The sequence below is a fragment of the Thunnus maccoyii genome, chromosome 9, assembly GCF_910596095.1.
Source record: "Thunnus maccoyii chromosome 9, fThuMac1.1, whole genome shotgun sequence".
Lineage (NCBI taxonomy): Eukaryota > Metazoa > Chordata > Actinopteri > Scombriformes > Scombridae > Thunnus > Thunnus maccoyii.
In genome coordinates, this window is record NC_056541.1 from 8,190,593 (window position 1) to 8,215,546 (window position 24,954).

Sequence of the window (24,954 nt, forward strand, 5' to 3'; positions counted from 1 at the left end):
CACTCAAACACACACACACACACACACTCACACACAACATACACAGACACACTCTGTTCTGTAACAGATGTCCTTTCAGACAGAAGCCACTGCTGAATAATTAAGCAAATTAAATTGATGAGTAGTTTTTCTTCAATGTTCCCTCAACAAACCTGTGCTTTATTAAAAGAGGGTTTTATTAGAGGAGTTTTAACTTGGCTGTTCTTCAAAGCACTTTTTAAATTTTTGTATTGTAATGAATTAAGATTTACTAGACATTCAGGCTTTTTTGTTTAAAACAAAGTCTTAAAACCAGGCTCTTTATGAGGCTGCAGATACTTAGCTGTCCTCTCAAAATACTCTGTTGGTCACTCTGCTGGTATGTCAGTCTGTTTGCTTGAGTTGCTCGCCTTCCTGTGTGCTTCTCGAACTTCCTTCCTATCTTTCTGTCTCATCGGTTTGATTGGGGACAGAGGCAGATGTTGTACAGAAAGACAGGCAGGCAGGCAGGCAGGCGTCCCCTAGCAGAGTCCGTCAGGCGGTCCCAGCCGCCCATGCCTCAGTCCAGCTGGGTTCAGACCAGTCAGCCTTCAGGCGTCTCTGGAGATCAGCTCTCTTTTGCCATCACTGTCTAGGACTTTGGCTGTGTTCACATCGCAGCTGAACAAAAAAAAAAAATCAAATTCTTGTCTCTTGCATCTGACGTCTAGTATATATTTTTCTAATCAGGACGAGTGCCTATTATTCCAATCTGGACCTCATGTGCAAAATTAAAATGTGACATGACAACAAATCTTATATCAGTCATGTGGGGAAACTGTTAAAACTGAGAGACTGAGAAAAAGAAGTAATCTCTCTAAAGAAATGCCTCAATTCAGACTGACCACAAATGCAAATGTGCAGAAGTAAAGTAGAATAAAGTAGATGTGACAATCCGTGAAAGAGCGTGAAAGTTCATTCTTGATCTTTGTTGCATGCCAGTCAGTCCAAGAGTCCCAGACCAGCCCCGACCAGCTTTCTACAATTATAGCACATGAATCTAACCACAATAGGCGGCGATGGAAGAGATTCGTCCATCTGGTAATTGTCTTCTTCTATTTAACCCCCCATCTGACCTCACTGCCCTCTCTCACCACCAGCCTGAAATAGATACAGTACAGGTACAATAGATTTAGTTGCCAACAGCTCCTTCCTAAAATGTAGCTGTTTTTTTTTTTTTTTTACCACTTTCCAGCTGTTTAACAGGGCTGCATTATGCTTTTAACATCTCAGACTTGACATTTCATTTCTAACAGTTATATGATTGCTGAGTGCGAAAGTTCATTCTTGGCCTCGGAAACAGTGGTTTGACATAATAAGATCTTACTTTAATGTCCACCTACTAGCTTTTTCTGTAGCTTCTTCAGTGGATGGAGTTTACTGAGTTGTCATGGCGATAGCTCAGTCCCTGTCTCCACTGACTCCTGGTTGACTTCAACCCCTTCCCTGCCTTTTTACTGGTTTTGATCTGGCACAGAGAGTGGATGATGAGAAGTGAGAGAAATCCCGCACAAACTTTAAGGATAGGTTCATGACTTTTCAAGTCTGTCGTAAATCAATTCTCAGGTGCCCATATGAACACTGAAACTTTCTCCTGTTCATGCTGGCCTTTCCAAATGTGCTTATAGTGTAAGTGATGGGAGACAAATTCACAGCCCTTGATTGGAGCAAAAAATTATTTAAAGGCTTATCTGAAGATAATATGGAGATTCAGCCATCTGAGTTAGTCATATGAAGCGGATATCTGCCACAGTTACAGTCATTTTAGTAAAAAAAAAATCTCTGTGTCTTGATGGACATTGTTTTCCTGTTTAGCTGCAGTGGAGTTAACTTTGAAGGCTATTGAATTGATTTAATTTGGACGGCTGAAGACTCATGTTAGCTTCAAATAAACTTTCAAATACATTTTTGCACACGAGGAGGACAGGATTTTGTCTCCTATCGCTTACATTGAAAGTGCATTGTGAAGGGAACTCTTAATGGCCGTTATGAACAGGACAAATGATTACAGCAAGAAAAAAACAGTGTTCATTTGGGCACCTTACTATTGTGTTAGGACAGACTTGAAAATTTGTGAACCAATCCTTTTAAGATCAGAATGGACACAGGGACAACCAGGAGGATCCCATTAGGACTTCCTGTCATGTCTGGGCTATCACAATATCTAGTGTTCAAGTTTCGCCTCTCCTAACCTTCAGATCAGTCAGCACTTACAGCAAACCTTTCAACACCTTAAGCTCTCGACTTGCACACCCTGAAGATAAAGCAAACACCTGATCACACATGACAGCCGTGGGGAAAACAAAGATCCTGGATAAGAGACTGAATCAACACCGGAAGGCATCAAAGTCATCGACCGGGAGTCAGTGGGCGATCTGAGAATGATGGAACCAAAGACTATCTTTAAAAGAAAAACAATCTCCTTTCCATGTACAACCACCTGTTTTCACATGACTGAAGTGCCGTACTTTGTTCAGGTGATGACAGTTAAGCCACTTCAACTGAAAGCTCTGGAAAAAAAAACTTAGTACTGTAGGTAAAGCACAGTTTTTTTATAGTAGGGTCACATCTTAGTCTAGACTAGAAACTGCTATAAAAATCTAACATCAGCTGCTCTTCATAAATCAGCCATGAATGCCTGTCCTCATTGTTTCCTGTTTCCTCTCTTTCTGTCTCTTTTCTTCCTATCCTCCCTGCTTATTGTTTATCATTATCATTTCTGCCTCTCTTTACTCTTCTTCACTCCCATCGCCTCATCCGTACACCCCTCTCTACCTCCCTGCCTCTTTTCTGACTCTCCAAAGGCAGGGTCTGGCCACACAGAGCCACTAATGGGCTCTCTAAAAGGGGGGCTGGCTGGAGATGTGGGAATGCACCACAGCAACACCACCACCACCACACAGAGCGGTGAGAGGCACTTTCAGCTGAGAGAAATACAGGGCGTGCGGGACTGTTCTTCATATTCTTGCCCAGATGATGGAGTTTGGAGAGGGAGATGTGTCATAGCTTCGAAGCATTGCTGTTTGCACATCTGTGCGTGTACCTGTATGGTTGCTGTATATTTGCATGAGTAGAGAAATTAAATGTGTTTCTGAGGGGTTACAGAGCCCCATGAGAGCATTTAGCACTTAAACACTGCTAAGCAAGAAGCGGAGGATGTTCTTACATCTAGAGTCTTTATACTATATGTTACATTTTTCTCTAAAAAAAATCTGGAGGTTGTTGCTAAAGTACTGATATATTCAACCATTATGAATGAGAGCAGAAAGAAGGATTACAGATTATGCTCATGCTTTTTCAAAGAAAATATGTTGTTCCAGTTTGTGAGTCATCAGGAATTATGTAATTGGCAGACATTCATATATTTTACAGTCTAGGCAGTTTATACATCACATAACCAGAGAAACAGAGAGCATCCTAAGTGAGTGCATGTTTCTCTGTGGTGTAATGGTGGAGGAAGGAAACTAATGCAAGTTAATAGAATTTTTCACTACAGGCTCTTGGGATTGCAGTCCACGAGTTGCAATGAGGATGAGTCATACAATTCGGAGGCAGCCGGTCGGTCCTTTGTGCCGCAATATACACACATTATCCAGCCCGCCCCTCTAGACAAGTCCACACGCATGCACAGGCTCACACACTCATACAAACGTTTTTTCACATGGAGAATTTCTTGAATATGAGTCCTTCTGTTGATCAGGCTAATAGTGTTGATCTTTGCTTAGCACGACAGGTCTCCTCGGTGCCTTTCCTCTGTAATCTTTGATAGCTTAGAGGAATGTCCCCATGCTCAGCCTTGAGACAGCTTCACATGCAAATAAACACCTAATTGGCTTCAAATGCCATCAGTAAGAAAAAAAAAAAAAAAAAGACGAGGAGAGGATGAGGAGAGGGAGGCATAGAATATGCGAGAAAGCAGATCGGAGGAGGAGAGGAAAGGAAAGTCAAGGGGGGGGAGGTGGAGAAAGAGGGACATGGCATAACATGAGAGAAAATTAGGGTGAGGAAGGAGTGGTGACGACAGGCGGTGAAGAAGAAACGTCAAGAAGAGAGAAGCAGATGCGACAGGGAAGGAGAACGACCACAAGAAGCATTGACCGAACCCCCAGCACCCATCTTCCTGAAGACCCCTGGGTGGTCCTTATTGGCTGCTAACTAATTAGCTGAGTCTAACTTTGAGTCCTACTGATTACACTGCAAGAATATCCACAATCCCTCAACTCAAAAGAGTCAAGTTTAAAAAGGCACACTGCATATATTGAGCTTAGCCATTGCCCTTTCACCAAATCCTGTTTACAGTGGCAGTAAGATTGACCAGCTACTGTCTCAGTGGCATTTCACTGCCATTTAGCCCAAAGAGGCAACACATCTAGAGGTAATTAGTTCAATTATGAGGCTGTTATCTGCCTTTCTCAAAGCCTCGCCGCATGTTAAGATTGCCCCATTAATGGTGTTAGGGTGTGCTATTCGCATTAATCACTGCTGAGGACAATCAGTTGTAAATGCTCTAGGTGCATTGTTTGGCGTGACAATTGATGCGGAGATGCGAGTCATTCAGGGGGGGAGAAGAGAGTGGAAGATTGATGATGTGGCTCCCAAATTACACCTAGTTATGCATAAAGACGGTCCGGTGTTGGCTCATACACAGATAGAAAGACTGATCTACAAGGATTCATTAAAGGAAGAGTTTGACATTTTGGTAAATTTGTTTATTTCCTTTCTGTTCACCTTTATTTAGAGTTAGAGAAGAAGATGGATACCACTCTCATGTGTGTGTTACAGACAGCGGAAAACACATTTTCTCAGTCAGCTTCTAACTAATGAGTGATTTGTTCCTGCATTAACACATTTGGTTATTTTACATAAAAAGTAACTGTTTGTCTGTTTTTTCTCTTTGCTCCAATTAGGATTTAGAAACATTTGAATTCGAATCTGATGACAGTTAGAGGGTTGTTTGGTTCCTGTCAATCAAATCTAATCAATCTAATCACACAAACACAGTCATGATAGAGTAGATTATATAGTTTTGTGTAGATTAGAGTGTTTGAGTGTCTTAACTCTAAGTAATACCAATAAGATTTTAAGCTTTTGTTTATTCAGTCATTAATATTTGATGTTAATATTTGTAAGATTTGAGACCAAGTTCCCCCTCCAGACATGTTTTAAGATACATAAAAGTACTCTGTTTTGAATAAGAATTCGTATTACCTTGTTAAAACAGCTTTCTAGTATCAAACTCTGCACATAAGTCATTCTGCTCAGTGAAGCTCAAACATCCAACTGAAGAAATAATAAGCAGAACACATCTTTGAGTGGTGAGTGACTTTAAGTGTGAGAGCTAGAGCTAGGAGGCCATTATATTAGCGTTAAAACTAGAAGAAGGAAGCAACAGTATGGCTCTGTCTCGAAAATCAATCTACAACATGTCTGAAGCTCATTAATTAACACTTTGTATCTCATCTGTTTAGTCCATACACAACCAGAAATATAAAAAATGTCAATCTCGAAGCAGTGTCAATGCTGGTTTTCTGCCTCTTCGCAAGAAAGAAAATAAGTGTACAGTCCAAAATGTTCAATTATACCTTAATTAATGATTTTTTACCTCTGTCTGTGATAAGTACTAATCAACACCACTCTCAGCTAGCAGTTGGTTAGCTTATCAAAGCATAAAGACTGGAAACAGGGGAAAACAGCTTGCCCGACTCTGTCCAAGTGTAAAAATTACAATTAGCCATTTTATGGGGGGTTGTATACTGGACTAGAAATAGGAATAGGAATAGGAATGCTTTTACAGGAATCATTAGCAAGCTTCTGCCCTTTGGAAACATCTTTTAGCTCTTAGAAGTTATGATAAACAACAGGACTCCTCATGAAAAGCAACTTCTAAAAAAAAAATACTTAAAATTTTACTAACTTATGCTCAGTCTGTGTTCTTCGTCTCATTTCTCATTTAGCAGTGGGTTGTCTTTGGTTTGCCTGAGGCTTTTGCTTAGGTGAGATCATGTGAAACAAGAAATTCATAAGACAAGTCCTGTTACTATTTTGCTGAAGCTGTTGCTAAGATACTAGCGCTCTTGATGAATTGACTCATTACTTGAAGCAACAGTTTCATGAGTGTGATTCGAGTTCATTGCTTCTCTTGCACAGACATTTCACTTGGGTATCAGTTTGATAAGCGCTGTCAAAAGCATTTTAAAGTGAGGATGCCTCATGCAAGAATATATTTACCAAAGCGAAATGCATAATTTAATTAGTATTTTTTAAATAATTTAAGCGATAACTCGACATCAAAAAGCCCATCTTGTTAGATTTAGCTAGGTACTAATTTTGAAATGGACAGTACTAATTGGCATCTTGTGTGTCAGGTATTAAACGCCTCTAGACCTGATCAAAAGCAATCAGCTTTCTGTTGCCTCCCATCTGCAATCCAAGGCTCGGTGGTGTGAACTCTCCAGTGGCCATTGATTAGTTTTACTCGTTCATGTGGGATCGAGCTGAACTTTTAAATGTCTGAGTGGCTTGTTGTGGTTTTATTCATGCTAATAAAGGAGGCTCCTCTCCCTACATTTGTGGAAGAGTGCTCTTTGGGGCCACTCATCCTTTTTGCATCTTGATTTCTTTCTGAAGGGGTTTTTTTAGGGTTGAGATGTGGTCCTCTTAATGTGGGTACAGGCACAGTTTAAGTGTGGTCCTCACAGAGTCACACTAAGGCCAAAGCACCAATAACAGCTTGACTCAGGAGGACCCTACTGGCTAATCTCCATAGGTGTGAATTACAGCTGTGTGCTGTTAATAGGGTGTAGGCCTATATTCATGAGACTAATCAATACTTGCAAATGTGATCTGTATTTCTGGAACATGAGTCAATATTAAAAATGACAGCAAATAGTATTAATAAGACTGCATGTCTTCAAAATCAATCTCTCGTGTTTACCATGTCAGATTTTCACTTTTCCCATTAACTTTTATGCGCAGGGAATAGATAAACATGTGCCATGTAGTGCTGAAAACCAGCAGGTTTCCATGGCAACCAAAGACAACATCACATTAACTGACGAGAAAACTTCAGCCACAGAGCAGGAACTAAGCTGTTTCAACAGCTTTTATCATACATTTGCTCCTGTTTGTGTAATGTATCATAATGTAAGTCAAACTATAGATTTGCAAAATGAAAGTAGCTTCTGGTTCTAGAGGTATTAGATATCTTATCTATCAATGTCCCTCAACGTGGTAACTCCTGGATAACTGTGTTTCTGAGAAATCGTGTATTGTGTCTTTAAATGCTACAATACCCAAGAGCCTCAGCAGCTGTTGCTTTGGAGAAGAAGCTTGTAGGTACAAAGTTGTGTTGTGGCAAATTCAGAAGGTTTTGTTGCTGTAAGTGGGATCAAAACACCACCACCTCCTACTATATTCATTCAAAATTGATCAAAGTGAAGTGATTTAAAGTAATATGGATCAAAACACCACCATCTCCCACTAAATTCATTCAAAATTGATCAAAGTGAAGTGATTTAATGTCCACTTGGGGCAGTGAAAGACGCCATTTTATTTCCATTTTAGGTTGTGGTTGTATGACAAACGTTAGCAAACATTTGCCTATTTGCACATTTAAAAGACATACAGTAACATTAGTTGAAATCATTTGAAATTGTGTTTCTGGTCACTTGACAAATTTAAGTCCAATATTTATGAAACTTTAACTCTGTTTTGGTCTCCTTCACCTGAGGAAGGTACTTGGCTTTTTAGCTTCTAAATGCTCCATTGTGTCCACCAGTAAGTCTGCCGTTTGGTTCTGGGCAGGTGGTATAGTGGGTTTACCAGGGGTTAGTGAGAGTGGTGAGACTGAACCAAAATAGTAAAGTTGAGGGTCATAAAATCTAAAGAATGAACTAAAAGACACTAAAATGCTCCTTAGAGCTGAAGGGAACTGCAGTGCCACAATACGAGTGCCCTGAAACATGCACAAGCAAATGGATTGCAGCCATGATTCATGTTGTTAGTAACACCTGTGCTTTTCCTGATATGACATGTGAATATGTGCTGTGAAAAAGGTCTATTCTCTGTAAGCAACCTTTTTTACATTACATAGTAATATAACAATGAAATGTGTTTTTATCCTGTAAGGCATTAGCAGTGCGTGCAATTTAATTTCAAGCTGGGTGATTGGATGTTTCCTACTGAATTGGTCTTTTCTCCTTATGTTTCTTTGTACACAGTCATATCTTTCACTTTTTTTTTATCAATGAACTAGATATTTTCTAGAAGGGCTGCTTATCTTTTGTACTGATGATTCAACATCAGAGTTTTATGCACATCTAAGCCTTGAAGTGCTCTAACAGCCAGTCACCTAACATTGTCTATGCAAAAAACAGGACTTTACTACTGTATGTGAATGCCTGAAATCACTCCTTTCACTTTTCTTTACTCAATTCATAGTGAAAGCATCAGTGCACCATAGGGCTCATTTTGCTTTCTTAAACATACATTTTAGTCTTTGCTTTTAATTACTCAAACAGGACACAGAGAACTGCATTTATTTGTGGCCGTATTAGCAACTATTACAATTACACTTATCAGGAAACTCAATACACTTGTACTTTTGTCAAAATAAAACATTTTGCAATGTTTTGTTTGCACCAAACTCAACCCCTGGCAAATGAAAACCTGCAGACTTTCAACATGATGTGTGCTTTTTTTGGAGTCTTTAACAATAAATTTAAGAACCTCCAGTCAAGTTTATTAAAAATATTTGAAAAAAGAAAATGAGACCCTTGGAAATTCTCATATATTACGTCCCCTGTGATGTTGCAACCGTCTTCTTCGTTCCTTGCGGCCCTTTCTTTATAACATTACAAAGTGGAAAAAGCTGTTGGCTTTTTTTCCCCCCCAAGTTTAGAAATTCCACCGGGACCTATTACGGGTTATGTTTTTCGTGGTTCATTTGATGTTGCTGGTGTTGATTTTGTGTTTGAAGTTTGTGTTTTTGATGCTTATAGTTCCTTAGAGACAATGTCACAAGGAGGAAAAATAATGACACATGAACAAGGAGAAAAAAAAAAGAGAAAAGTGCAGGGTTGTTGACAGAAATTTGCATATATGGCAGCTTGACAGTCAGTAGCAGTTTTGAAGACTGTGGGGTCATTTTTGCCCAGACTCAGTCATGCATGAGATACTGCATCTGCTGCTACCCAGGATCGATTCCACCAACATTATATATATTTTTTGCTGAACAGCCTTTTGGCTATGCATAACTGCAAATGGAAAGACAAGTAGAATATTTCAAACTATTTCAGCCGTGTCTCTGCCACATCAATAAAAACATTCTTCTTTTGTTTCTTTCTGAAGAACAACTTGAGGAGGATAAATTGCACAGTAACGGAGGTAAAGTATTGTCATCTGAGCTCAAAAACACTGATTTTGGCTGCTTATGTTCAAGCTTTTCGCCTCTCTTGTTCTTTCTTTCTCATTCAACTAAAAGTTTCGTTTCGGCAGAAGTCGGCTTGTGTTATGACTCATGCAGCTTTGCTCTTCTGTTTTAGCGCACTCCTCCATTTCTCTCACTCTCTTGCTCAATCCATTCATGCTTAATCCGCTCCACATCAGCATATTTGAATACTACTGCAATACTAATACATTTGCATCAAATAACAGCAAAGTTAATTTTTCATTACTCAAATTGAGCATATTTGCTGGTCCTGAATGTCCGCCTGCTGCCAAGATTACTAACTGCTGCAATCAAGATATAAAGCTAATAGATGTTTTAGTACTAAGTGCATGGCGAGAACCAATTTACTTTAACTTGATAACACCATATTACTAAATTTTCACCCAAATTATGAAAAAAAATCTCTCTTACCCTAAGTGGTATCTACACATGCAGACAAGTTTTGGTTTTATTTGCCCAGGTTTTAAGATATGAAATAAAGTGTATCTACAATGAAATATCAATCAAATATTTTAAATTCAACTGAAACATCTTTCAACAGATTTCTATTTCTAACAGAAGGACTATTTCTTCTGTAGAAAGTAGTTCAGATGAAAATAGTTTCACAGCAAGGTCTGTGGATTATCCAGAGTAACCTGGACATTGTTTCTGGAAAGACATGTTGTCATTGAATTGTTCTGAATATGATATTTCAGTGCTGTGAACACCACAAATACAATTCCATTCACTTTCACTGTAATGAGGTGGTGGCAGAAAGATAAATAAGAGAAATCTCAAAACCTGGGCAAATAAAACTATCTGCATGGTTTTGTAAAAGGATTCAGACAATCTACCTTTTTTAAATTTGGGTGAATTGACTCTTTAACATACATTTTATATACATTTTATGCAGTATGTTGCAATCTTTGGTGTTTAAATCAGTCTGTATCTCTGTTCTCATTTGACAGGGAGCCAGGCAAAGCAGGACTGGTCCATCCAGTGGCCCACCTCTGAGTCGGGTAAAGAAAACACTCCGGTGTGCCAGCCAGAGGCCAGTCAATGGATCCGGTTCCAGCTCTCCCAAAGCCCCAAAGTCCAGTCCAAGTACAACCAGCACATGTGCCACAGCCCCCAGGCCCTGGCCCCCCCTTTGTACGCCGATCGACTCACTGTCGACAGCCCCGCCACAGGGCTCTTCCCTCCCTTGGACTCTGGTCATCGCTCCCTGCCCCCATCACCCCGCCAGAGGCATTTTGGCCACACGCCTCCTCGGACTCCCTTGGTGGTCAACACCATGACACCTCCTGGCACTCCCCCTATGCGGCGAAGGAACAAAGTGAAGGCCCCAGGAACGCCTCCTCCGCCAAGCCGCAAGCTCATCCATCTGCTGCCGGGCTTCACCGCACTGCACCGCAGCAAATCCCATGAGTTCCAGCTGGGGAACCGCTTGGATGACACCCAGACACCAAAGTAAGTGTTATTCTCTCATGGATTTTTTAATGGAAATGTGTGTTTAGTTAAAGACCTAATCCAATCTCCAATGAAAATAAGTGTCACACAATTGAACAATTCACAACATAGAAGTGGAATCTGCTATCAGTCCCAAATTTGTGAAATGTCTGCTCTTGGATTTTTTGTGCAATAACCCTGTCAAATTTATCCAACCAATAAAATGCCAAGTGTAGTGTTGACCAGTCAAATGATCCCTACCTCCTTGTGGCGTATTCACTTTACTTAAAGCATCCCTTATTGGCCGTTATATATCCTTCTATTCAAAGTCTGCTCTATCAGAAAGGTTTCATATATTGTAAATATGGGAAACACGTCCCCACTTGCAGGTACCATATCTGCATATCTACAATTAAATCAGTTACATCATGTTTACTAGTTACATTACAGACATTAAGTTTCAGCTTTCCAGTTGAACAACACGGGGTCTGTTACTGATAAAGCTGAGGAAATCCTTGAAGAAAAAGGTGCATCACAGACACTATTAAGGCAAGGCAAGTTTATTTATATAGCACATTTCAACAACAAGGCAAATGCTTTACATAGAGCATAAAAGGCATCAAAACAGAATATAAAAGCAACACAAGTAAAAAGACATATAAAAACAATTAAAAAGTGTTAAATTTGGAAATAAAAAGAAGCTCAAAGGGAATAATACAGATAAAACAAGAGAATAAAAGTTACAGTGCAGTGTAAAATATTAATCCTCAAATTTGGTTTAATTTGAGGGTTAATATAAGGCAGCGGCAAACAGAAAAGTCTTCAGGTGTGATTTAAAAGAACTGAGAGTTGCAGCAGACCTGCAGTTTTCTGGGATTTTGTTCCAGATATGTGGAGCATAAAAAAACTGAACACTGCTAGTTTTTACTCTGGGGACAGAAAACAGACCTGTCCCAGATGACCTGAGAGGTCTGGATGGTTCACAATGTAGCAGCAGATCAGAAATGTATTTTGGTCCTAAACCTTAACTGCCGACTCGCAGATGACTGGCAGGGCAGTCAAACCCAGAGAAATTAAGAGTAGCTAAATGTGTATCTCAATCTCCAGTGATCACGCTGTAGCATTAACTGAGATTGGAATAAATTGGAATAAATAGAAGAAATAAAAGAAAATAAAAGAAACACTACAGTGTCCATTTTGTTGTTAGTTGCCTAGCAACAGTGTTCATGTGATGTACAACACTTGGAAGGCAAGCATATTATCATTGATGCAAATCTGACTTCATCAATACAATTTGAAGGAAATAATAGCACATTTAAAATAAAAAATTTATTTGAGCTCCTTGACTTTGGGGACCCATTAGACTCCCACTCCTGAGTCATGAAGGTGATGTCGTTTTCTCCTCTAGCATACTAACGGGAGGCCGGTGTGCGTTACGGCTACTATTATATGTAGCTATTATTGTAAAAAGTATAGCCACATTAAATTTATTTCAAAAGTCGTAAAGAAAGCAAAGGAAGTCCATTTAATAAAGCCATGGAGGGCAGAAGTGGATGAACCTGGTTACAGAGCAACCGCCCCCTACCGAACGCTCCACAAGGAGGCGGGGATCATTTCATTGGTCAACACTACACCTGGCATTCTCTTGGTTTGTGGTTTTGACAGGGTTATTGCACAAAAAATCCAAGAGCAGCGCACACAAATGTTCCCCCATTTCCTCTCAATTTTTCTTTTTTTTTTGCAATGTTAATTAGCACAGACATAAACATCAATGTGCATTATTTACAGAAACATTTTTATTAATTAAATATATAATATATATAATTAATACATAATTAGTTAATAGTGTTATCATGAGGCACCTTATTGGTTACAGCAGGAGCACAATGCACTTCTGTCAGGTGTGTTTGCAGTGTTCCTGTGTGACTGTCTCAATGGTCTTGTTTATAAAGTTTCTTAGAGACCATATTCTGCTGTAAGTTAGCGCTGGTCAGTCAATTTCAGCAGATGGCCTGCCTGAAGCGAACATTCAGAGATTCAGCACTCTCTCTTTCCTGATTTGTACAAGGTCTCACAGCGTAATTCCATCTGATCTATGTAGTACAGAAAGGAAGTTGGTGCCCCACCTTTCCTTTCAGCAGTTTTACTCCAACATAATCTTCCACCAGAGCCCAATCAGATTAATTCCTAAGAGGACATCATTGCCCATAAAGAACCAACAGTCTGTTGGTAGAGATAAGGGGCCTCGAGGCTGAGTTCCTGACCGGCGATGCGTGCATCTGGTGCTATGCTGATCAGATTTGGCCACGAACAGGGTCCACCACTGCTAGGTAATCAGGAACCAGAGTCTGCCTCAGGAGAGCTGCACTCATTTTGATAATGCCATTAGATGACAGTGCCCTATCACTGCTACACTTGGTAAGTTAATATTTGGGAGTTGTCCTCTGCTTTTACGATGGCCATCTGGGTTATATTTGGTGTGTGCTTGGTTGCGGACTGGGCTACATCCACATATATCCGTGCACGTGGGCGTGTGTATGTGTATCTGCACAGTGAGGAGTGGATCATAGCTGCAGTGAATAGGCTCAAACGGCATTAGAGAATTGATTACCGGTCCCTGAGCGCTGATAGACTGCAGGCTGTGAGTTGAGCCTCTCTAATCAATGGCCTGTGTGTGCCTGGAAATGTTGCAACTCATTGAGACAGGGCAGATCTGCTGGCTTCTCTGATAGCCAAATACCTCTCATAATACATCATAATTGGTCGGAGGATGGTGCTGGCAAGTATCAAGTTGGTGGTTCAGTTCTGGCATGAGGCGCATGCACTGGTTTGTTTCTGTATGCGCAAAGGAATTGGCCTCATTGCAAAGATGGCATCTGTTTTTTTTTTTTCTTGATGCAGGAGTAAATACCTGAAGTTTGAAGCCTTGAAGTATTACATTTTTATACATCCTGCATTAGCATTACCATTCATCTCCTTGTGTTTCACTTTATGGCTCAGTGTTGAGATGAAAAACAAGTTCTCTGGAGCAAACCAACCCTGAAAAACTATCTAAAATATCCCACAAAAGGCTGTTTCATACTTTAATGGCTGCTTTTCTATGACACCCTATTCCCTCCATACTACCCATATTTCTACCTAATACCAACCTCAGGATTTTAATAAGCTCACAGTGCTCTTCAGGTCCTCATTTTCTCTTGCTTAATTGCCTGGCACTATGGCCAGGACACAATAACCAGGGATTACCCTCTGACCCCAAGAGACATTTTTCTCCCTTTATCTTAATGAGATATGACCTAATATCTCATTATCACAGCACAATACAGCTCAGAGACTATGTAGATGAATGTGGAACAATACCTAGCATACCATGTTGGAAGAAAAACTCAGGTTTGGTTTTGCCACTGATAGATAAGTGACATTTTATTTTTTTTAAATGCAGTAATTGCCCATTGTCCTTTTGCTTTGGAAACATTCAAGTATTTCCATTAACTTCAGAGATAAAAGATTACTTAATTGCTTCACCATACAGTACATTATACATAGACATGAATCAAAGTTAATCATATTCTGCTTTCCTGGAGCATCTTCTCCTCTTGGTATGTCACTACAGTGTGAAAACTGGAGGAATTGCATTGATAATTGATAGTCAAAGCGTGTTTGTTTTTCAAATATGGTTAATATTCATGTTTTGGCTTAATACGTCATTATTAAAATTATTATTTATCAAAGTTGGTTACATTGCACATCATCTCAAAAGTTGGGATTAGGTGCTTTCAGGGCATCCTAATGTTTTTCTAAGGCATACAGTAATAGCCTCTGCTTCAATGTTTATTGATCTTCAGCTGCACAAAATGTGCTTTTCAGATGTTGTACAGGGATATTTCTGCATCATGGTCTGACATTTGTTTCCAGTTGCTTTTATTGTAAAGAATCAGCCCTCTTCTCTTGTTTTATAGCTCTGTGCTTTGCGGTTTTATGTGTTTGTCTGTGTGATAATGTGTTTTCTTTTTAGCTTGCAGTGAACCACAGGCTGGTTTCTATCCCAGAAATAATGAGCAAATTGCCCCCAGTAATATCTATGAATCCAAGAAAATCTCACCCTGAGATTAAACCTCTGTTGATTTTGCAAGTTGTATGCAAAAGAAAGCAAACTTTCACCTGTGTTGGGAAGTTTGAGGTTTTTTTTTCCCATCTGTTTGGCTCGTTAGATGCTTGATCCTCTACATTAGCTTCTTTTAGCTTTTTTGAAGTTGGCATGTAATGTTATCTGTGGCTGCTTTTTTTTAATGACTTAACCAGATCATCCAGCAAACAAAAACAATGAACAGAAAGCTTTACGGAACGGTTGTTTAGGTGTTGATCCTCAGTAGGATGAGCAGTACTAGCAACACGTTCACATTACAGGGAGTCATTTTGTTAAAAAATGATTTCTAAGCTTTAAACTCAATACTTTTTCTCTCCATAACCTGGATTCAGTCTAAAGCCAAACAACTCATTTTCTTTTGTTTACATTTAATAAATAAATTGATTTTGTGTCATGTTGCATCTGTTATTTCAAGCAGATATAGTTGGTGGTAGGTAACTAGACCTCAAAATGCCAAAGGATGTGGAACAAAAATGGACAAATGTGACCTCATGAAAGTTAAAGGTATCCACTTTTTGAAAGTTGGAATGGTGGAAATAGATGTTAAACTTGAGAAGGTACTCATTTCAGAAAATGCCTCAAATTATTACAGAGAAAGAGCGTACTTTTAAGAAAAGCACTAGGCTATTGAAAGTAAAAACTAAATAATGAAACTATATAATTTTTACCTAAAGGTCCTTCCTCACCTTCAAAAACAATTAGTTTTTTGACTGCAGTGATAAATATTGTATAAAGAAACTATGACTAACTGTGATTAATTTAAAAAAAAAAGGCTATTTAAAATAAGATATACTTTATTGTCCTGTTAGGGAAACTTTTCTTCTTTCTCAGCATCACTGTATCACAGAACATTTACCTCCAGATGTACGTAGATCATCATCAGCATCAGCATCATCCTTACAATCCTCTCTGTTTATCTGTGTGCCAAAACAAGCAACTTCAGTATCAAACTTTAACCCGTGATTGCTAACAAGGAAGGAGGAAGTTCTGAACATGGTCTTCATTACAAGTGGATCCATACTGTGTTGAATTAACACAGCTTATTGTATGAACCACGTAGATCTTAATCTACTGGGCACAGTGTGAGTACATCACACATGGACATTACGAAAACTATAATAATATATTTTAAATATATTCTGCTTAATTGTCCTTTAATGGGAAAGCATGAAGACACCACTGATATGATAATATTTTTTTTTTTACTGCGCTGCGCAATTGAATGGAATATAAATACATATACATTCTCAGCAGATCGTTGGAGATACACACTGAGCAGATTCGTCTTGTTCCTATGGTAATGACTCAGGCTCTTGGTTGATAGATGTAATGTAAAAATAGAACTTCTGGCATGTCTTTAACAAGTAGCTTAATCTTGCCAATTAGTAGCATGTGAAATCATTTGCAAGTGACACAGAGTACTTTCTTTTTAAGTGAAAGCCATTAAGAAGTGCAACACTTTTTGTTTTAACTTGCAGCAACCCCACATTTCAGATCTCACATATTTTATTTAGCTGATTGTGTTAAATTGTTTGAATTTGTATCTTAAAACAAATCCTCTCAACCAACAATTTAGTATTTCTTGCTCCGAGTTCAGAAGAAGATTTTGTTCACAGCACAAATAAAGCAAGAATACACTTCATTAAGAAGTTTTTTACAGTTACTTCTCCTGTGTACATCTTTACCTTCTATATCAGTTTGTGATGACTGAAAAGTAGCAAAACATATTCTCCATCATCTAATTAAATATTTTTTTCCCAGCATTAAAAAATATGCTGAGTCCACGGATGCTGCCAAGTTTATTTAGGAAATTTAAGGAAATAAGAAAGTTGAAATTAGTCTGAGTCATTCAGTGTACACTCACAGCAAAATGCAAACAGACTACAGTTCACATTTAAATAATCATTGACGTTATCTTTTGTATTTTGTAATATAAATGTCATTCAACCTTCGTTGTTTACTTGGAAGCAGGAGTCTCTCAATAAAAGCTCAGGCAGCAAATACTTATTACAACAAAAATGTACTCGGTAGATGTGGATGACTTCCAACCCATTACCAAAGGAAACCAAAATGAAAAACATAGATTCATAAATGTTTGAATCACAGTTGTTGAGTCAGAGTTGAATTGAGACAGACGCCAGGAGATGAGTTTGAACAAGCATGTTTTAAGTGCTTTATATGAAATTAACTATGAGTTAGCTTCATTTGCTGCTATGTGTACGATGTCAGCGAAGCTATATTGACCGTTAAATACAATAAAACCAGTTAATGGAAAGGGATAATTCTGATTATCCCTTTCTAAAAACAACTGTCTAGAACTGGTGATGCATTTGTGTTGTTTTTTTTATTTGCCTCCATGTTCTTCTCGTTATTTTGGATACCTGGTTGCTGGTGTGTTTTGGAAGGAGGCTGAGAGGAAGGGATAGGATTGTTGGTCCCACAGAGGAGTCCAGTTTAAGATGCATGCAACAGGCATTAGAAGCTGTGGGGCTTTTCATTTTTATTTCCATTTTATTCAAAGAATGAAAGATACAGTTTAAGATACATTTGCTTAAAAGCTAATCAACCTAAATATAAAGCATCATTCGCTGTATTTAATTAGGCAATATGTTAGTTCTTGAGCAAAAAAAGAAATCACGATCTGCTGGTCATCTGTCCAACAACACATACTTTCTGTCAATACATCCATTTTGGCTGCCCATTTTTCACAGAAGGGATTTTCCATGGACAGGGTTAAAGAGCACTGCTGTATGGGATCAATACAATCCCACTGTTTGTTTTGGTGTGATGACTGAAGTGTCTGCGGGTGAGCTGTGAAAATGTCATCAAATCATTGTTAACCCTACGTGACATGATTGATTATGTCCAGTATAAAAACAATTGTGAAATCCTATAAAATACACCAAGGTGTGGAACACCTGAAGATTTTTTAAGATTGTTGTGTTTATGTTGTCTAGAGAGCCAGAAATGACATTTCTTCTGTTAATATATTTAACATCTTGTCAGTAATGATGCCACTCTTTCCCCACATTTACTAATTTGACTTTGAAATGTAAGAACCAATTTCTGCTGTCAATCAAGTGCTTCGCACCCCACTGAACACCTGCAAACACTGACTCACATACACGCTACACACACACACACACACACACACACACACACACACACACACACACACACACACACACACACACACACACAATCAGTAAATCAATCAAACCAACAGTTGCATGTGCCCTTTTTGATACAGTCAAAAGATTTGCTAATCATTTTCTAATCTCTCTTTTCAAGGATTATCCTGTTGTCACTGTTGCACTGAAAAATACTGATTCTCCATTCTTCAGACCATGCATGTTGTTGAAAACACTGATCAAAACATTACAATAGAATATTTAATATTTTTTCATTGCTTTACCTTGCTGCCAGATAGCCCTTTCCTTTGGCACTACATTTTCTCAACCATAGAACTTCTGTATTCCTATGCATGCCGGGCACTGTATTACGCCGCAGCAGCATTTTATGACCCAAACAGCTGATGTGCGGTGTAATACAGTGCACGGCATGTGAAAATATTCTAAATATAGCGTACACTTAAAGTGATATTGATTTTTTTTAGGTGGCTAAAATACATTTTGCTGCTGTCCCCATCCACAGCAGTGCATTGCTTAGCTTCCGTTACTCCTGCCTGCTTCTCCAAACCAGGAGTCTGCCAACCCAAATCTACTGCACTGACTATGGATAACTACTTCATACAACCCAACTTCAAAAAACCTGAACTATCAAGATGTATATAAAGTAATCTACTAATTAATAATTGTCTATAATATGTTTTTTTCCACACAAAATCCTACTCCTAAAAAGTATCCCCTCCTACTTCATCATAAAGTCCATTCTCAGTGTTTGTGCACTGGAGACATCAAGTTTCCACATCACACTTGTTTTAAGTCGAATATTGGACCAGGATTGGCTCCAAACTAGTTGTGATGTCTCAAATCATGCTCTTAAGCCCGCCCACTTAAAATCAGATTTTCAGTGAGCACAGAGAAACTTTGCACTTTTAAGCAGATGGATGTGAAAACAGCCGTCTAGTGTCAAACTCTGCACATGCATCAAACCAATCTGTAGGAACAAGAAGAAAAACACATTTTTGAATAGAGGGGGACTTTAAGTTTTTGAGTTCAGAGTTCCTAAAAAGTTTCTGAAGTGGAAAAGTTTTTGTAATGATGGCAGAGTGCAGTAAAATGCTTCATTTCTTTTGTCATGTAAAAACACCGTCTGAAACGCATTGATCATGACAAACTGATTATATAACAATGTAGAAGTGTCTGTGGGTGGAATATGTCTTTGAGGCCGTTCAACATGTTCATAATTTTACTTAAAACATAAGTGTGCTGGATACCCAGCACCGCTTAAACTTTAATTTCTAGGCAGGGGTGCAACAGCAATTTCATTTTGCTTATGTTGCAGCCTTACTCTCTCTCTCTCTCTCTCTCTCTCTTCTATCTTTATTTCTCAACCCCGCCCCCCCTCCTTTCTCTCTGTGCCCTTTTCAAAGTGGAGAGGCTCTTTGGGCTGCAGTGTCAATTATGAACCGCGTTGTCTATGTTAATGAGTAGTAACATGCGTGCGTGGAAAAGGCCAAGTGAGTTTTCAGACTGTCACAGTCCCACTTGGCACGTCACACCAAGATCGTTCAGGAAAGTGGGCGTGTTTGCTTTTCCTCGGTCTCTTGTCTTGCCTTCCCCCCGCCAGTGGAAACGATAATATCATATAGTTAATGCCACCTTATGAGAGTTTCACAGCTTTTTGAATGTTAAGCACTTTCTTATTGAATTGGATGTTTGCTAATAAATCACATGGCGCCGGGGGTTGGCATGATTCACCCTCTGCTTCTCTCAGGGTAATTCTACCATGCAACACTCAGGGGAAGCAAATTTGCATCCATTCCATGACTAATTTAGCTGTTTGCTTTCACTGAGCTGGTGTACACATCGTATACTGTATTTCCCCTTTCTCTCTGTGTTTCCTCTTCTTTCTCTCTTCACCCTTCTCATTATGCATCTCTTTTGAGAACCTGTCAATGTGTTATTTTATCGTCATCCGTAACATCCAGCGAATTTAGTCAGAAAATACATTTTTTATTGGGTTTTATCTTTCCCGGTAGCGCAAAGGAAACTGTTATGAGGTTGGGGTGGTGGTGACTGACATCAAGTGATGAACATCTCTGAGAGGGAATTCACCAAAGGTTAGCTAGGAGAAACTACATCCGTAAAGGTTCAATCTGTCATCCAGATGTAAACAGAAGGGTCACACAGGAGAACCTGCTATACATGCAAATTGATCGGCAGGTGTTTTAATATGCAAACAAATAACAGTTGACAGCAAGTAAATATACAGTAGGTATTATTGTTCTCTTGTCTTATGCTGTTAAAGGTTTGTTTACATCAGTAATGTTGAAAACACAGCAGTGAAACTGATCTATATATTCAATTTTGATGTGATCATAACTTAACAAAAGGGCATTTCTTTTTATCTAGGAGTCAAGCTCTTTATTATGTAGACAAGACAATGGCTTCTGGCAAAATGAGGTACAACATAAATTACTGCTTCATATGCTGACACGGACTGTGTCTTTGGAAAAAAGCTTGTAAGCGGACCTTCAGTGGGGATTGTTTTGTCAAACTGTTATTTCCGAGGTCAAGAATAAGCTTTGATGCTTGACTTTCAAGCCCTAAACGTGCAAAAAGAGCAATTTCTGGTACCCCTGGCTCTAGATGTAAAAGCCCGATTCATTATTCCATAGACAATTTTAGATGACTCATTGTTGGAAAATGTCCATAGCTTGGATCGGCATTAAACTCTCTTGGTTGAATCATCATATCTGGTTCTTTGATAAAACTCAAAGGCACAAACCTGTGTACATAAAAACCCCAGGAGAGAAGTAATGGAACATTTTGGCAAGAAATTTCCAATCATCAAGCTTGAAATTCTATTATATTTGCTGCTAACAGCGTGCACAAGCTGAACAACCAATAACACAATCTGCAGCTGAAATGAATTCTTACTTCATACTTTCAGTTTCTGGGTCAATTATTGAGCAACTATGATATGATGTTCATAACTGCAACAATAAAGCATTTTAAATTCTCTACAGCTCTGATTCAGGCTTCTTCTCCATACAGTAGTAACCATGTCCAAGGATCATGGGTGTTGTAGTACTTAGACCTTTCCGTCACGCCAAACTGACAGTCAAAACATGATTTCACAAAAGTACTACTGAAGATGTTATTAAAAGAATTTTTAAAATGGGAAAAAACACTGGAACCAGCGTCTCCTCCCTCTTCCCAACTCTGTTGATGACATTATAACAACTACTGAGCCAACAGATCCATCTCCATGACAACAAACTCCAACCACTGATGAGGCCTGTGTGATACTGTCACTATACTACTGGTAATGGCGTAATAAACAGAATGAATTGTGGTTTTGTTAGACTTCATTCATTCAGCCTTACTTCTGACCTGACTTGTGCTCATATCAGCCACTTTCTTGTTGGGAGGAGGGGGTATTTTGTTTTGTTTTGCTCTACCAAATCAGTAGCGAGTGAAATATCTGTCTCCCGGCGCAATATTCAGTTGACACAAGCTGCAATAGCGTAACAAAGAAAGATGTCGGTTTAAGAGTTGTTATATCTGTAAATTGAATAAAAACAACTCGTTGCCATTTACCTGTTGCTATTTTTCATGAATGTAGCCAGGTAGCTAGCTAGCTCTGTAGAAAGATGACATCCCCGTTCGTAATCCTGCCTACGAAGCTCTGATTGCCATCAGCCGGCCCGAGATGTGGGTGGCGATTCAGAGGTCTGGAACCAGGCTGAACTGGAGTTGCTATGGTTACCTGCAGTTTAATACACCTTGTGCACTGATTTAGAACAGGGATTAAACTGTTGACTGGAACTATGTTTGAGCTGTCTAATATGGGATTTTAACAGATACAGTATCTCCCATCCAATCAGAAACAAGTATTTCTCTTGGTTACTTTTGGTAACACCAGAAAATGCAAAAATACCAGGGTCCACAGCTGTAGTGCGACAGCATCACTAACTGTACAAAAAGTAAGAAAAAACGCAGGAACTCACTCATTTCATGGTGTTTTTAGATCTGTAATCTGAAGACATGCTTATTGCCTTTCATTGTTCTCTGAAAATTCAGCCGGCATCAAATCAATGCCTCTGCTCCCCAGATGATCCAGGGAGATACAGATCTACCTCCCCTTGGGACACACACATCGTCACATTAGCCTGCGACCTTTGACTTTGGCGGATTATTGGTCCCACATGCTCTGCCGCGTGGGACATTCACTGCGTAGTTAAGTGCACTGCACAAAGCCATGTATGTCAGTGCAGTATGATAATGTATGTGTGTTTGACAGAGAGAGAGAGAGGAGGAAGTATTGGTGGCTGCGGTGGGTTATGGGGGGGAATGTGAGTGTGTATCTTCTTTTCTCTGCAGACAAAAGCTCATCCATGTTAATCAGGGTTTTGGCCCCTTTGCCATTAATGACAAAACAGGTGAGAGGGGATGTCAACACCAGACCCTTAACAGCCAGACACTGCCACTCCTCCCCTCCATCCATCCGCCCTTCCATCGGCTGTAATGAGCGCACATCCCAGCCTCCACTGGCGGCCCAGAAATTGGAGTCATGATTATGAATTTATATGAGTGTTTAGGAGTGGCGGTTAGCCCAAATGCCACTGTTTCTGATGGAGAATGGATTTATTAGACTGATGGTTTTTCTGTAGTGATTTGTCAACGAGTGGGAGCTGGTTGGGATGCGAGCGAGACAGATAACAGGATTTGAGTAGGAGATTAGAAGTTATCCTTAAAAGTTGTATAATTCTTTTCTTAGAAAATCAAAAAAAAAAAAAAAAAAAGGATCTCTGAGAAATTACCAAGCCGTATACGGAAAAGATTTATAGCACTGTGCTCAAAGCATTTCGTTAATTTTGTGGAAATCTTATTTTGCTTTTGATTCAATTATATGAATCCTTAGATTCCCGACATGGTCATTAAAGTTGCGTTTCAATCTGTGTTACTGGAAGATCAAACACTAAATTTGGAGTGTGAAAATGATGTCAAACATGGTTGTGATAGAGAGCAAGCAACCTAAAACAGGCCATATTGACAACCGCTGTCTGATGTATTAAACAGTGGAGTGACTGTTTTACTGCCCAACAACCATAGAGGGAGTTATTACCATCATTCATCATTCGGGCCATCAACTAAAGGCTTTCATCTCAGTGTTTCTCTCTGATGTTAGAGTCAAGACAGATAATATCTGCTTCAGGTTCCATATTGTCCCTGACCCTTCTTTCTTTTTAGGGTTGCTGTCATTTACTGCTCTGCCTGTGCTTCAAAACTACCACTTAACCTGCGCGGCTGTGGGCCAGATAGCTGTTCTCGCATCCTGCGCTGTTGCTTTAATATTTGTATTAGAGTTTAAGGTTTGAGCTATGGTTTCATTTTGACTTGATTGAGAAAATAAATTCTGATTCAATTTTTGCAGAAAATACACACACCCAAGTGCACACAGAGACAGACTTTTCAAGTGCACACAGACCTGCTGGCATGAATTGACAGATAAGAGAAGGAGGCTGGAACATGATAAAACCTTAAGAGCACCGATTGCAAACACTAAAAGATGACTATTTTGTTATGGGTTTTTTTGTACTGAAGGATTTTATGAAGTTTTATACACTGTATGTTTCATGTCATGAATTTATTCAGTAACAATGCAGATCAATCAGACCTTAATGCATTGATCCTTCATAGTCTATCGGTGCATAAAAAAAACAACATTTACATATTTAGAAGTAGAAACAGATGAATCATCACAATTAAAGCAAATTAGCAGTGAGTACAAAGGTAAAACTAAACACGTGAGCAATGGAAAATCTGTCAACAGTCTATCAAAATCTCTGAATTCATCACAACAGTCCAAATAGAGAAAGAGGGAATGACAGAAGGAACAAGGTGAGGTGAAAACGTCATAAGAATGGTTGAAGGAGCATCTCCTTAATTTGCCTATTAAGAGTTAAACTCAGCCTTGGCATTGATTCTCTTCTGGAGGGATGAATGCCATTCTTCAAAAAGATATTCCCTCATTTGGTGTTTTGATGATGGTGGCGGAGAGTGCTGTCTAACACTCCCATAGGTGTTCACTTGTGTTGAGATCTGGTGACTGTGAAAGCCATAGCATATGATTCACATCATTTTCATACTCATCAAACATTCATTGATCCCTCATGCCATATGAATAGGGGCGTTGTCATCCTGGAAGAACCCACTCCCTTCAGGATAGAAATGTTTCATCATAGGATAAAGCTGATGAATCAGAACAACTTTGCATTGATTTGCAGTGACCCTTCCTTCTAAGGGGACAAGTGGACCCATACCATGGCAGTAAAATGCCCCCCACAGAGCCTATTAGGACCAAGTGACCTGTCAGGTGACCTGTCCAAGCGACGGCCATTTAATGTAATTGGGTTGTTTAATTGCCTCTCTGTATGAAAACTATAGTGTTCCTGAAGGCTACAACTAATGATTATTTTCATTATTGATTAATCTGCTTATTATCTTCTTGATTTAATTGATTGATTTTCCTATAAAATAACAGAAAATGCCCATTATCATTTCCCAGAGCCCGAGGTGGCATCTTTAAATGTCAAAACCCAAAGATATTGAATTTACTATCATATATGACGAAGCTAATCACACATTTAAGAAGCTGAAAGAAGAAAGGTTTTGCATTTTTGCTTGAAAGTCTGACTGAAACAATTTACTGATTATCAAATTAATTTGCCAATTAATTTTCTCTTGATTGACTAATTGACTGTAATAATAACTTTATTTAT

At 39.1% G+C, this 24,954-nt stretch overlaps 1 protein-coding gene across 2 annotated transcripts in view; it reads left to right on the forward strand.

The window, feature by feature from the left end:
• Positions 1–24,954, forward strand: part of ksr2 (kinase suppressor of ras 2) — a 103,424-nt gene that overhangs the window by 21,864 nt on the left and 56,606 nt on the right. For both annotated transcript variants that reach the window (XM_042421262.1, XM_042421263.1), the window contains exons 4-5: positions 9,367–9,402; positions 10,414–10,915. In XM_042421262.1, coding sequence (XP_042277196.1) covers positions 9,367–9,402; positions 10,414–10,915 — 538 coding nt within the window. The remainder of the gene's footprint in view (positions 1–9,366; positions 9,403–10,413; positions 10,916–24,954) is intronic.